An 11,835-nucleotide genomic window follows, 5' to 3' on the forward strand; every position below is an offset into this window, starting at 1 on the left:
TTACCAAGGACAAAGAAGAAAAATAACTTCTGCTTCTACTGTGCTAGAGATTATGGGAAAGACAGAAAGATGGATGCCTCTTGCACGTGATAAAAGGCAGAAACATCATATTTGATATTAGGAATGGAACAAGTAAAGAAGTGGCTGCAAAGGAACCATTGGGTGCATTTAAACCGCACACCCAATGGTTTCTTAGCTGGTGGGGCTTGCATTTGGCACATTTTTTTATTTTGTACCAATTACATGCCCTGCTGGGATTGCCTTACTAAGGAAACTTATGAGATTAGAGGCTGCAATTGGCACCAGTTGCAGTGATTGTCACTGGCTGCAGCTGCTGCTGGGATTCACTGCACTCCAGAGTGCCTGGCCAGGAGCCCCTTCCCCCAGTGTAGCCAGTCCCTGCCACCCTGGAGGTGGCTGTCAGTGCTGATCGGCCCTGGTTGCTGCACCTGCTGAGATTGTTTGCAGGGGTCTTTTTTGCAGACCAGCTAGGTACTTCTGTGGGAAACTGCTAGATACGCAGCTACCACTACAAACAACAACTACAAATAACCCATCTTTTCTCCAGTAAACACTTCTTACGTACTGAATGTAGTCAGATTGATTTAATACTAATTTTATTCTTTATAACACAGAAGTAATAAGACCTCTCTTTGTAATAGGCAGTAATGGTGCAAGTCTATGAATGTTTGTTCAGAAATAATTTTCAATATATTCAGTAGAGTTTTGGTCCCAAGTGTTTAGAATTGCAGTAAATAAAAATGAAAAGCGTAGGAAAGAGGGGGGTACTTCAGTATATCCAGGAGAAAAACAGTAAGCCAGTGTATTAGTGCACACTGCTGTTTTATGGAATGCCTAATCCTATATTGTGTTGGTATAGGAGCAGCAGAACATAGGATGTATGTTAGGAGCCCCAGTTCAGAACTGTGTAACACCTTACTCCCTACTTCCAGTAGTATGAGCCTCTGCTGCTTCCTGTGCCTAGGACTGCACTAGTTATTGATGCTGACACACTGATGACATTTGGGGAAACAGTGGGGCTCTGTACTGCCCCAAAGTACCCATTTGCCTCTACAAATAATGCATCCAAGTGCTTGAGAAAGGGTTCAGCCAAGGAGTAGAATGGTGGCTTATCTGTGTAATGGTATGGAACTTAGACAGTGCATACACTGCTGCTTTAGTTTTGTGGCCATTCAAGTTACAAGGTGGTAGGGTTGCTTGAGAAAGACTGGCTTCAAGGCAATGTATTCAACTTAGATATCAGTGCCTAGTTAGCAGGTGATATATTTGAGGACTAATGCATAAAGTATGCATCTCTACAACAAAGGTTTGTATTGTAACCTTTTCAGTTTTGCCTTATCTGTTTTGTATCTTAAAATGTTGCTTGGGGTTTGATGCTCGAACAGGCCCATTTTAGGTGGGCCAAATCGGAACAAGCTTTCATTGTTGAACATATATGGCTAGGGAATACCTTTTTTCTGTGCTGCATACAATGACATGATGGGTTTACTTTTCTCCATACAGTAGGCGAATCATTAATCTTGGTCCAGTTATGTTGATTCCAGAGGAGCAGCCAGCACAGCCTGCAATCCCTGTTCAGCCAGAAGGCACTAGAGTGGTGTGTGGGCACTGTGGGAATACATTCCTGGTAAGTAGAATCCAAATGCCTTATACGAGAGGCATCACTATTTGCTCTCAAAGAACCAACTCATTTTTGTCAAGCAATTGGCTTTGTAACTCCCTTAGGATATTCAGCCTGTGTTTTAGTTTTCTCTTCTGCCAGTTGCCAGAGCTGGTCTCAATGTCTGGGGTGGTTCCCTAATAAAATGTTAGCTTTTCATCTAAGAATATGGTTTTTCTTCTGTCTAGATGGAGGTGTTCAACATTGGCATGATCAGTTAAAATAATTAGGCTGCAGATAATGTTAAAGTCCTCTCCATAAGCTACTGGCAGTCAGTGTAGACTACAATGGGCTATTAGATGGACAAATAGTTTGACGTGGTTTAAGATCTCTTCTGATGTTAATACTTTAAACAATTTCCTTAATCAGGCTATGTTTCGTTTCTGGTAACTTTCTTCAGTTGCCCTTTCCTCTTGAGACCCTTCACTGTGGAAAACATTGCAGACAAAAGGGGGTGATCTTGATCAATGCTTGAAGTTGGAGGAAAAAGGAAGTGGGATGATTTTGATTTCTATTAGACCAAACTTAAATTTAGCCTGTTTTCCATTAACCATCTTTAACTGCATAAGCTGTCTGCTAACAAGTTTGAATTAGTGCATTCACACTTTGATAACTTACTAATTATTTCCATCATTACCATGAAAAGAACAGAGTCGCTATAAAGGAAGTTAGCACCATAAATGTATATGGCACAATATTAGGCATCACGAGACATAATATTAGGTGTGATGTACCATCAAAAAGTTTTTAGATATTTGTATTATGGAATTGCTGTTGTTTAGTCGTGTCTGACTCTTTGTGACCCCATGGACCAGAGCACGCAAGGCACTTCTGTCTTCTACTGCCTCCTGCAGTTTGGTCAAACTCATGCTGGTAGCTTCGCGAATACTGTCCAACCATCTCGTACTCTGCTGTCCCCTTCTCCGTGTACCCTCAATCTTTCCCAACATCAGGGTCTTTTCCAAGGAGTCTTCTCTTCTCATGAGGTGGCCAAAGTATTGGAGTCTCAGCTTCAGGGCCTGCCCTTCTAGTTAGCACTCAGGGCTGATTTCCTTAAGAATGGAGAGGTTTGATCTTCTTGCAGTCCATGGGACTCTCGAGTCTCCTCCAGCACCATAATTCAAAAGCATCAATTCTTCGGTGATCAGCCTTCTTTATGGTCCAGCTCTCACTTCCATACATCACTACTGGGAAAACCCTAGCTTTAACTATACGGACCTATGTTGGCAAGGTATTATGGAATCACCTGCACTTAAAGCCGCAGAGGCAGGGCAAGAACTGTAGTCTGCATGATGATGTCCCTTACCCAACCATTGTTATATATTAATTATCTGCATATGATATTAAGTGTAGGTATGCTGGGCATCGTTTGCCCAAAACAGCCTGGCACGCCTAATTCGGCCCATGGACTGAAGGTTGCCCATCACTGGTTTAATGTGAATAAGCTGTATGCTGCTCAAAAGTTCCTGTGGCACTCTTCTCTTGCTCCAGCTGCTAACACACCACAGGCAAAACAAGTTAAGCCTCTGGCTACCATGTTGTCTGAGCCCAGATTTGTGAAGCTGAAAGTTGGAAGATTCAGGACAAACAGAAGGAGGTGCTTCTTATACACTGCATAGTTAAGCTATGGCATTTTCTCTTCCAAGGTGTAAGTAAGGATGGCCAACAATGTGAAATGCTTTAAATCGGGATTAGACAAATTCATGGAGCAAAAGACTATTGTTGTATACTACCTCCAGGATCTGGGGAAGTGTGCTTCTGTATACCAGTTGCTAGAAATCAGATGGTGATATTGCTGTTGCACTCAGGTGTAGCTTGTGGTCTTCCCATTGGTTGGCCACAGTGAGAACAGGATGCTGGACTAAATGGGCCTTTCGTATGATTCAGCAGAGTTCTTATAACTTTCTATTGGTGCTAGTAGCAGGTTCAGTAGGGTTTTTTTTTTTCATTGGGACTGCAGTTTTGAGTGAAAAGGTCCTGATCTTAGCCAGAGGCCACATGGTTTTTAAAATAAACATATGAATTGGACGATGAAGAACTGCTAAGGAGTACCAACAATATAATCCTAGGGGGTGCATGTGTCTAGTTTCGAAGGAAGAGTAATAGCTGCATTAGTGACATGAAAGTGCTACTGCCATTTATAAACAGAGCGTATAGTACGTCAGACATCCTAGTAAGCAGCAAGTCATGGGAAATCGTTTTGTAAGGAAATCCCAAACCACAGAGTGTGGGGATACTGCTTGCAAAAGGGCATCCCAGTGACGGAAGGAAACGAGAAATAAAAACTAAGTGAAGCATGAGAAGTAAAATCTTGTGCTGTGATTCCCAGTGACATTTAACATGAAGCAAAATAAACAGTTTTCATACTGGCATTTTTTCAGCACTTCCTTCCTTATTTATTACAGTGGATGGAACTGAGATTCAACACTTTGGCAAAGTGCCCACATTGCAAAAAAATGTAAGTTTCAACAAGTGCTTCTACTAATGTTGTTATTTTGGCAGATAGTATATGTATTTGAAATATAATCCCTCAGTTATTGGACAAAATATTTGTAAATACTGATAATGAATGTCAATGCACCCTTCTCTTGTCATTTCTAATTTTCCTTAGTCAAAAACTATTGAAAATTATTACTGAATTGGAAATGCTTGGATACAGAGAGAAACAGTTGCTGAAAGAAATATTAATTTTCTATTTAGCATGAAATAGTATTTTTAAAACCACAGTTTTGGAGCAAGTACATGAAGAGCAAATAAGTTTTTCTTTGTTGATATGAAAAATATGCATGCTACTTTCTTTAGTGAAGCAATTTAATTAAACTAGAAACAATAATAAAAAGCAATTTATTACCTATTTTGATTATTGTTGTGATGGTCATTTTGATAATGCTTACAGATTAACCTGATAGAAGTTCTTACTGGAACACTTCTTGACGATGAATAGGCTTAGAACAAAAAACAAAACAGTATCAGTATCAGTAAGAGAACAGCCTTCCTGGAACAGTAGCAATGACATCTAATAGTGCTACTAAAATGAGTGAATAGTTTGCACTGTATCATTCTTGCAATTGGTCGTGTTCACATTTTAAAATGAAGCTATATTACAACTTTCTAACTATAATTCAGAACAGGAATTGCATCCAGATTCCTTTGGTACTTTAGTGATGTGGTAGGCTTGTGGTGGTGTGAAACCTCTTGCCATACTGACAGAAGAGTGGTGAAACACAGGGTAGGGAAGTAGTGACCAGAACTTTCTGTACTTGGTATAGATATGTAATTTTAACCACACTGGAGGTGCAAAATAGTTCAAACAACATGACATGTATAAAGTTTTGTACATGATGATCAGCTGTGTGCAGAAAACAAAAGTGACCTATGAAGCGCATCTAAATAAAACTACAGAATTTTCAAATCACCTTCTTGACAGTAGTTTTAGTCATCTTAGTTAAGTAAGGACCAATGGAAAGCCCCGGGCACCAAGGTACAAGCCACATTAAGTAGTACCCAGGGGACTTCATCTTTTAGTTTGAATACTTTGAAATTACTTATTGTAGTAAAGCTGCATAAACCAGGCAATTAAAAAGAATTCCAGGAACATTAAAAAATAATAATAAGTCACACGCTAGGCATATGAGCCCTTTCTGGTCTTTTAGTGGAGCGTTTGAGCATTTGAACAATCACATGACAGCTTACAGATTTTTTTTGTAAGCAATGTTGTTGCTGCTATGAATTTAATTGGGACATCTGTAACCTTCCTTGCTCCAGAATGTGGTGTAACTTTGAAATCCAGATTGAGATTAGACTCTTAACAAGCTTAAACTCATAACTTCCATCAGGGGAGATGTAGAACGTATACCCTTTAATGAATCCTTTATTAAAAGTCGAAACTGGTTTTGGTTTTTTTAAATTCTCGCTGTGGCATACTGTTTGTTTGCAGTTCTTCTGTTGGATGTGCACTTCCACGAAGACGGTGTTGTGCATATATTACAATTGGAATGATATTTATCTTCATTGGAGTTGGATTAACTGTGAGTAATCTAAATTAAATCAGTAATGGTATCCTGCAGTTGAACAGAGCTAGTGGTATTGTTGTAGTGGTGCAAAAAATTGGGACTCTTTGCTTATGTGTCCTAAAGGAATTCATAAGCTGGTGTGTATCAAAATGTATTTTATAAGCTTCATTCCTACATTTCATATTATCATGCATGGCATCATAACGCTGCAAAATAATCTCAGAATAAAAATGGAAAACTTTTCTGTCATTGGGAAAGGCCCCTAGTGTGGCCCAAACTACACACTGCAACAGCTGACCCATGTTTTTCCCTAGTGCTATTCCCCAGTCAAATTTAAATTGGATCCTGTGTTGTGGTTTAAAGCAGGGATGGGTAGCTTTGCTGCATGTCAGCTAAGCAGCTCAACAAAGCCCACTGCCCCTCCGTGTCAGTTCTGCAGATTGAGGTACTCAGCCCAATTTAAAGTGTCATAGGGTATTGGAGCAGAGTTGGGGGAAAAGATGGCAAGGATTTTGTCTTGTACATTCCACACACAGCTCAAGGAACATGTGGTGATGGTGGATCTATGCTCAAATACCTGGCTTTATCACTATTATATGTAGTTTGGGGCTATCTCTATCCTCAGTCTGTCCAGATGGGTATCCCTTTCCTTGCCCACGTTGCCAGGAGGGAGATACTGAATAGCTTTCAACATATGTAGTCATTGGAGATTTAAAATAACCTTTCTTTTGTTTAGAATGATAACTTCTGCTGTGATTTGTACACACAGATGCTCATGCCCTTGGTGATGTCAATCTAAACAAAGAAAGTGCAGCTAGTGTGTTGAATGCAAAAAAAATGTGGTTCCTGGCTTCCTTAAATTCTATTCTGATCACGAAAAGGATCAATAGCTATAGAGTTACAGTTATGTCCATTTTCATCTTATTTGTGCCTTGTTGCATGAATTCTCCCATGATACTTGGAACTGTAGTAGGAACTTGCTGCACTGATGTAGGCTGGAGTTTTATACACACTTAACTTAGGAGCATGTCCGTCTGAACTTAGAAAACAAGGATATGCAAGATTGGACTGCAGATGTGCATGGAAGTACTTCTTTACTCCTGGGAAGCTGTGACCTAACTGTGAAAGGGCAACGTCCCCCGAAAGATTTTATGGTAACTTTATAGTGCACTGTTCCCAAACGAACCAAGTTACAGTAAGAAAAATATATTGACCCAAGAGGTGGTTCCCCACATTGTCTACTATGCATGCAAATATGCTTCCTCGGCCTGAAGTGAGATGAGCACCACATCCCGTAGCTGTCTTTGACTGAACTCAACAGTCCAGGGGTCTTTTACCTTTTACCTATATATTTTATAAATGGCATTTAACCCATTGAAGACAGCAGCAGGAGGGGGTAATTGCTATATTGCAAAGCTCTGTTAAAGGCAAGGCTTTGAGGCAAGAACTGTAGCAGGAATAGCAAAGTTTTTCTTTTTTAAGAAGAGCAAGTATATTCCAAGACAATAAATGTAAGTTGTAAAATATAGCTTTAAAATGGTAACTTTAAATGTCCAATTTATTATTTTATTTCACAATTAAAATACAAAATTTGTGGTGATCAGGGTCGTATTTATTGTTACACTAAATATGATGGCAAGTATGCCTCCAGCAAACTTGTATAATTGTTTATGGTATAATTATTATGGACATCTCAGTAGGTTTGACCATTCCTATACCCTATACAGTACTTCCATTGTTTAGAATGTAATTGGTGTTCTGTGTCTTTTGGAAAACAGCATGTTCTTTTGGGTAAAAACTAAAAAAAAATCCTGATAACTTACTGAGTATGAAATGCAAAATAACTTCTCTCTATGGCAATAGATTTCTGATGTGCTAATAGGAAAAGGCTATCTGTGTCCCAAATAAGTTAACTCAGAACAGACTGCAATTGCTTCAGAAACCTATAAGGTTGTTATTTTTTCCTTTAAGTATTAATTTTATACCAATTGTTAATGCTTCACCTTAAAGATTTAAATGATACTTATTAATTGGTGTTCCTTTTTATTTTTAACAGGTTGGTACGCAAGATTTTGCCAGAAACTTTCATGCCACTTATGTTTCTTGGGCTATTGCTTACCTCTTAGGCTTGGTCTGCCTAATTCGAGCCTGCTACTGGGGAGCCATAAAAGTCAGTTATCCAGAACACAGTTTTGCATAGACTCCTTATGCTTTCTTATAGAAAATGGAGATTTCTAGAGGGTCTGATAATATGAACTGAGTAACTTAAATATTTTTCCTTTTAATATTTCCTTTCTGTTACAGATAGTTATAAGGCTGGGGATCCTTTAAGAACAAATATTCATTGCACTACATTATATGCAAATAATTTGTTTTGCTGCTAGATTCCCAACCTCTAAATACTAAAGCTTTGTTTACACTATCATACATCTGTCTTAAAAGTACTGTTGAATTTAATTCCAACTACAGTATTCTTTTACTATATTAAACAGTCTGTGCCATTTGAGATGAGTATGTAAAAGCAAGGTGTTTGAGTTTCTACAATTGCTTCACATTTGTATGTACACTTACAAACTGTATCAAAGCAGCCTGCTTTAAAATTTTAAGCAATAAGCATTTTGCTTTAACTGCTTACTGTAACTTCTACTTAAGAACAAAGTGATCTTACTAAGTGTGCATCATTTTGAAGAATGGAGCTTTTGCTAGGGTGTCACCATTTGTAAACACAGTATGCTTTCAAATTTCCAAGTCAAGGTACAGTATAATATTTTGGTAGTTCATCTTAAGAAAAACATTAATTTAAACACAATTAAAATTCAGCTTGGATATTTTTCTTTCTTTCTTTCTTTCTTTCTTTCTTTCTTTCTTTCTTTCTTTCAAGGACCCTGGCACTTAATATTTTTTATCTTTTTACAGGCAAAGCCATGATTGGATTAATGGAACTTAATTGCTAGCAATTTGTATGAGTTCCTTTACAGGGTCTAAGTAAGGGAAGCATTTGATATGACTTGTTTTATAAATTTAGATGACTATAGGGTGATGTTGGGTTACCTCTCAGTTTGCTTGGATTGTGGTTTATTTTCCATAATAGGAAAATAATTTTCCAGTCACTGCAAAGGGAAATATAGCTTTACACTAACTAATAGGAAATGAAATAGAGTAAACAGTTACTCTGATCATTCCATAGATGTATAGCTGGTTAGTATAACACTGAAAACTAGTTGAACAACTAAAGATGATTTTCTTGAGGTCACAAATAAATTATGGGGACCAGTTATTGCACTGCCCATCTTTGAAGTTTTACACAAAGTGTTTTTTAAAATTCTGAAGGAATACCCTGAGCCCTTTAGATTACAGTAGTCCTTAGATAATGGGAGTTGAGGTTAGATAAACGTAAATGTTCCAGGGTTGTGCATAATATTTTCAGTGATCTATATTCCTGTTTGGGGGCAAAGTGATGCTTGGGTGAGGATTTGGAGCACAATAAATGTATCCTTCAAACTGTAAATGAAAGTCTTTGTATAATGTTAAATGTACAAAAGCAGTAGCTCAGGATTACCATGTACCTTTTAAAATACACTAATAAAGATTATTATTCAAATCTATTATTTTTGGATTCTCATTGGGGAACCTCTGTGGTGGGTTCATTGAACTTGTAAGCCAGTAGCCAGTGATTTGGGATTCATAGGAAAGACAAGAGGCAACAAGAAGGGGTAATCTTTCTTCCATGGGGTACAGTGACTAATCCCACGAGGCACGATAGTTTAACCCATTAATCACCAATGCAGGCCCTCGGAAGTAAATCACATTCAATTCAATGGGGCTTACTCCTAGGTTAGTTTGGTCATGATTGCCACTTAACTACAAGCAAGTCTTTTTCACTGCAACATTTTAGTTCATACATGTTTATTTTATACAGGAAATGGTAATAGGTGTGTCTTGATGAAACAATGCTCTTATAAGAGCTCACTACTCTAGTGCACGGTATATGCTGCTTTCCGTGAAGGCTGCACAGAAACTTCAGCTACTACAAAATATGGCTACTACGTGCTGAGGATTTTTTTCTGGGAGCAGTTGAAGGTCTTTTTCATTTACCCAGGTCTTTCAGTGACATTTTTTAAAAGTTTTGCTTTATATGTATTATTGCTGGAGAGAGTGCTGTTGCATTTCTATTTTTGATCTTTTAAAAATAATACTACACACTAAGTGGGTCTAGATGTCATAGGATTTAAAATCAACACATCAAGTTTTTTGAAACAAATTTTAAAAATAATAACAATGCTTTGTTTTGACCAAATATACAAAGAAATAACATCACCAAAAATTTGTTTATTGTGACCAGAATAACAACTGAAAGGAACTTGAGGATGTTAAGGAAAAGGACATTCTAAAAGTAGGTTTCATCTGGAATACTTCCAAGACCTTCGTAAAATGAAGAAACATTATCAACCCTGAGGCTTGAAATGAAAAATCTATAAGGGCAATGGAACAGCCAGTTGTAAAATTGGCACTATATCATAGTATATCAACCTTATGATAAGACTATTTTCTCATTGCCAAAGTCATAATGGACTTCAGGTGTTTGTTTTTTTTTGGTAAAATCTTTTAAGTTCCCAAGTGCATGTGTGAAATAAGCAAGGATACACTATGAAGAAAATGTAGACCACCAGAGTTGCTGTGATATTTTCATCATGAAAGGCCTCTCTCTCATAGCTGGTGGGCACTGAAGGTTAACTGTATATAAGACAGTTTATGATTTAAGAATTAAGGACCCTAAAGGGACCATAAAAGCCCTTGAATAATAGCATAGGGTCAGAGTGTAGCTTGCTGCCAATGATATACACTGAGCAGAATGTGAAGGAGTCTACAGAATCGTAGTTAGAAGGTCCAGATCATCTAGACCAATCCCCTACAATTCAGGAATCACAGCTAAACAATTCCCAACAAATAGCCATCCAAGCTCTGTTTCTTCCCCTGGACGAAAGCAACAATGCATGAGACCAGGGCCACATAACGGAAGATGTAAAAATTTCTAAAAACAGAAGATGGCAACTCTTTTCATACAAAAGATTCCAGGTTCAATCCCTTTTATTTCCACTTGATGTTGATTTGTGACAACAGGTGTTGAGAAAGATGCCTGCTGTGGAGCCTGGAGTTACTGCCAGCACACAGTATTGTCCAAAACAGACAATGGACGGATTTTGCTGAAGCACTTAAAAGGAAAAGCATAACCTGGAAAAGTTGGGGTCAAAAACTCCAGTCTAAGTTGTTCCATGTAAGTTTAATCCATATGCAGCTTCATCCTGACCTGAATTTAAATGTCTAATAAAAACGTATCTTCATTTTCATTGCTTTAAGCAGTTTTTTCAACCTTTTCATTCCCCATCCTTTCTACATTTAGTCCCCAACAGTGCAATCACACTGTGGTCATTAAAGCACAATGGAAGTGTGCATAGGCTTGCAGCTCCAAACCAATACGCACTTACCTGAGAGTAAGTCTCACAAAACTAAACAAAATTCCATTGTTAGGTTGTAATCCTATGCACGCTTACCTGAGCAGATCCATTGAATGCTGCAGGATTTATGCATACATAAGCTCATGCAGCAAAATGAGAAACATGACTCCACCCACTTTCCATTTTATACAGTAGATGTCTACCATAGTTCTACACATTAGTTAAGAACGTAAGAGCCTGCTTGATCAGTCCAATGGTCTCTATCTCGTCCAGCACCCTGTTACTTTATGTATTTCATAAAATTTATATACTGCTTGGTTCACTTTGGCGAAGCAGAAACCACAGGCAGGACCTGAGCACAGCACTCAAGTCCTACCCAGTGGGATTTATTCATAAGCAACTTCAGCCCCAGTACCTCCTGAAATAGATTTCAGGACTGTACCCTTCTTCATGTGCCTCATCTAGGAGAAATCCAGAAGGCGGCAACACCAAAACACGTCTTTTTAGTGGTGGCTACCCATTTGTGGAATGCTCTCCCCACTATCTTTAAATGGTAAAGGTAAAGGTACCTCTGACCATTAGGTCCACTCGCGGACGACTCTGGGGTTGCGGCGCTCATCTCTATAGGCCAAGGGAGATGGCGTTTGTCCGCAGATAGCTTCCGGGTCATGTGGCCAGCATGACT

At 38.5% G+C, this 11,835-nt stretch overlaps 2 protein-coding genes across 5 annotated transcripts in view; one reads left to right on the top strand and one right to left on the bottom strand.

The window, feature by feature from the left end:
• Positions 1-9,299, top strand: part of PIP4P2 (phosphatidylinositol-4,5-bisphosphate 4-phosphatase 2) — a 28,004-nt gene extending 18,705 nt beyond the window's left edge. For 2 of the 4 annotated variants that reach the window (XM_081919826.1, XM_081919825.1), the window contains exons 4-7: positions 1,525-1,648; positions 4,087-4,139; positions 5,619-5,709; positions 7,751-9,299. In XM_081919826.1, the coding sequence (XP_081775952.1) occupies positions 1,525-1,648; positions 4,087-4,139; positions 5,619-5,709; positions 7,751-7,894 (412 nt within the window). In that variant the 3' untranslated portion in view covers positions 7,895-9,299. Of the gene's footprint in view, positions 1-1,524; positions 2,445-4,086; positions 4,140-5,618; positions 5,710-7,557; positions 7,645-7,750 lie in introns of those variants that run through there. The other 2 variants (XM_081919827.1, XM_081919828.1) reach the window with 2 other exon arrangements.
• NECAB1 (N-terminal EF-hand calcium binding protein 1) overlaps positions 1-11,835 on the bottom strand; it is an 81,486-nt gene that overhangs the window by 14,625 nt on the left and 55,026 nt on the right. The window lies entirely within an intron of this gene.

This window comes from Podarcis melisellensis (genome assembly GCF_964234715.1).
Source record: "Podarcis melisellensis genome assembly, chromosome: 7".
Taxonomy (NCBI): Eukaryota; Metazoa; Chordata; class Lepidosauria; order Squamata; family Lacertidae; genus Podarcis; species Podarcis melisellensis.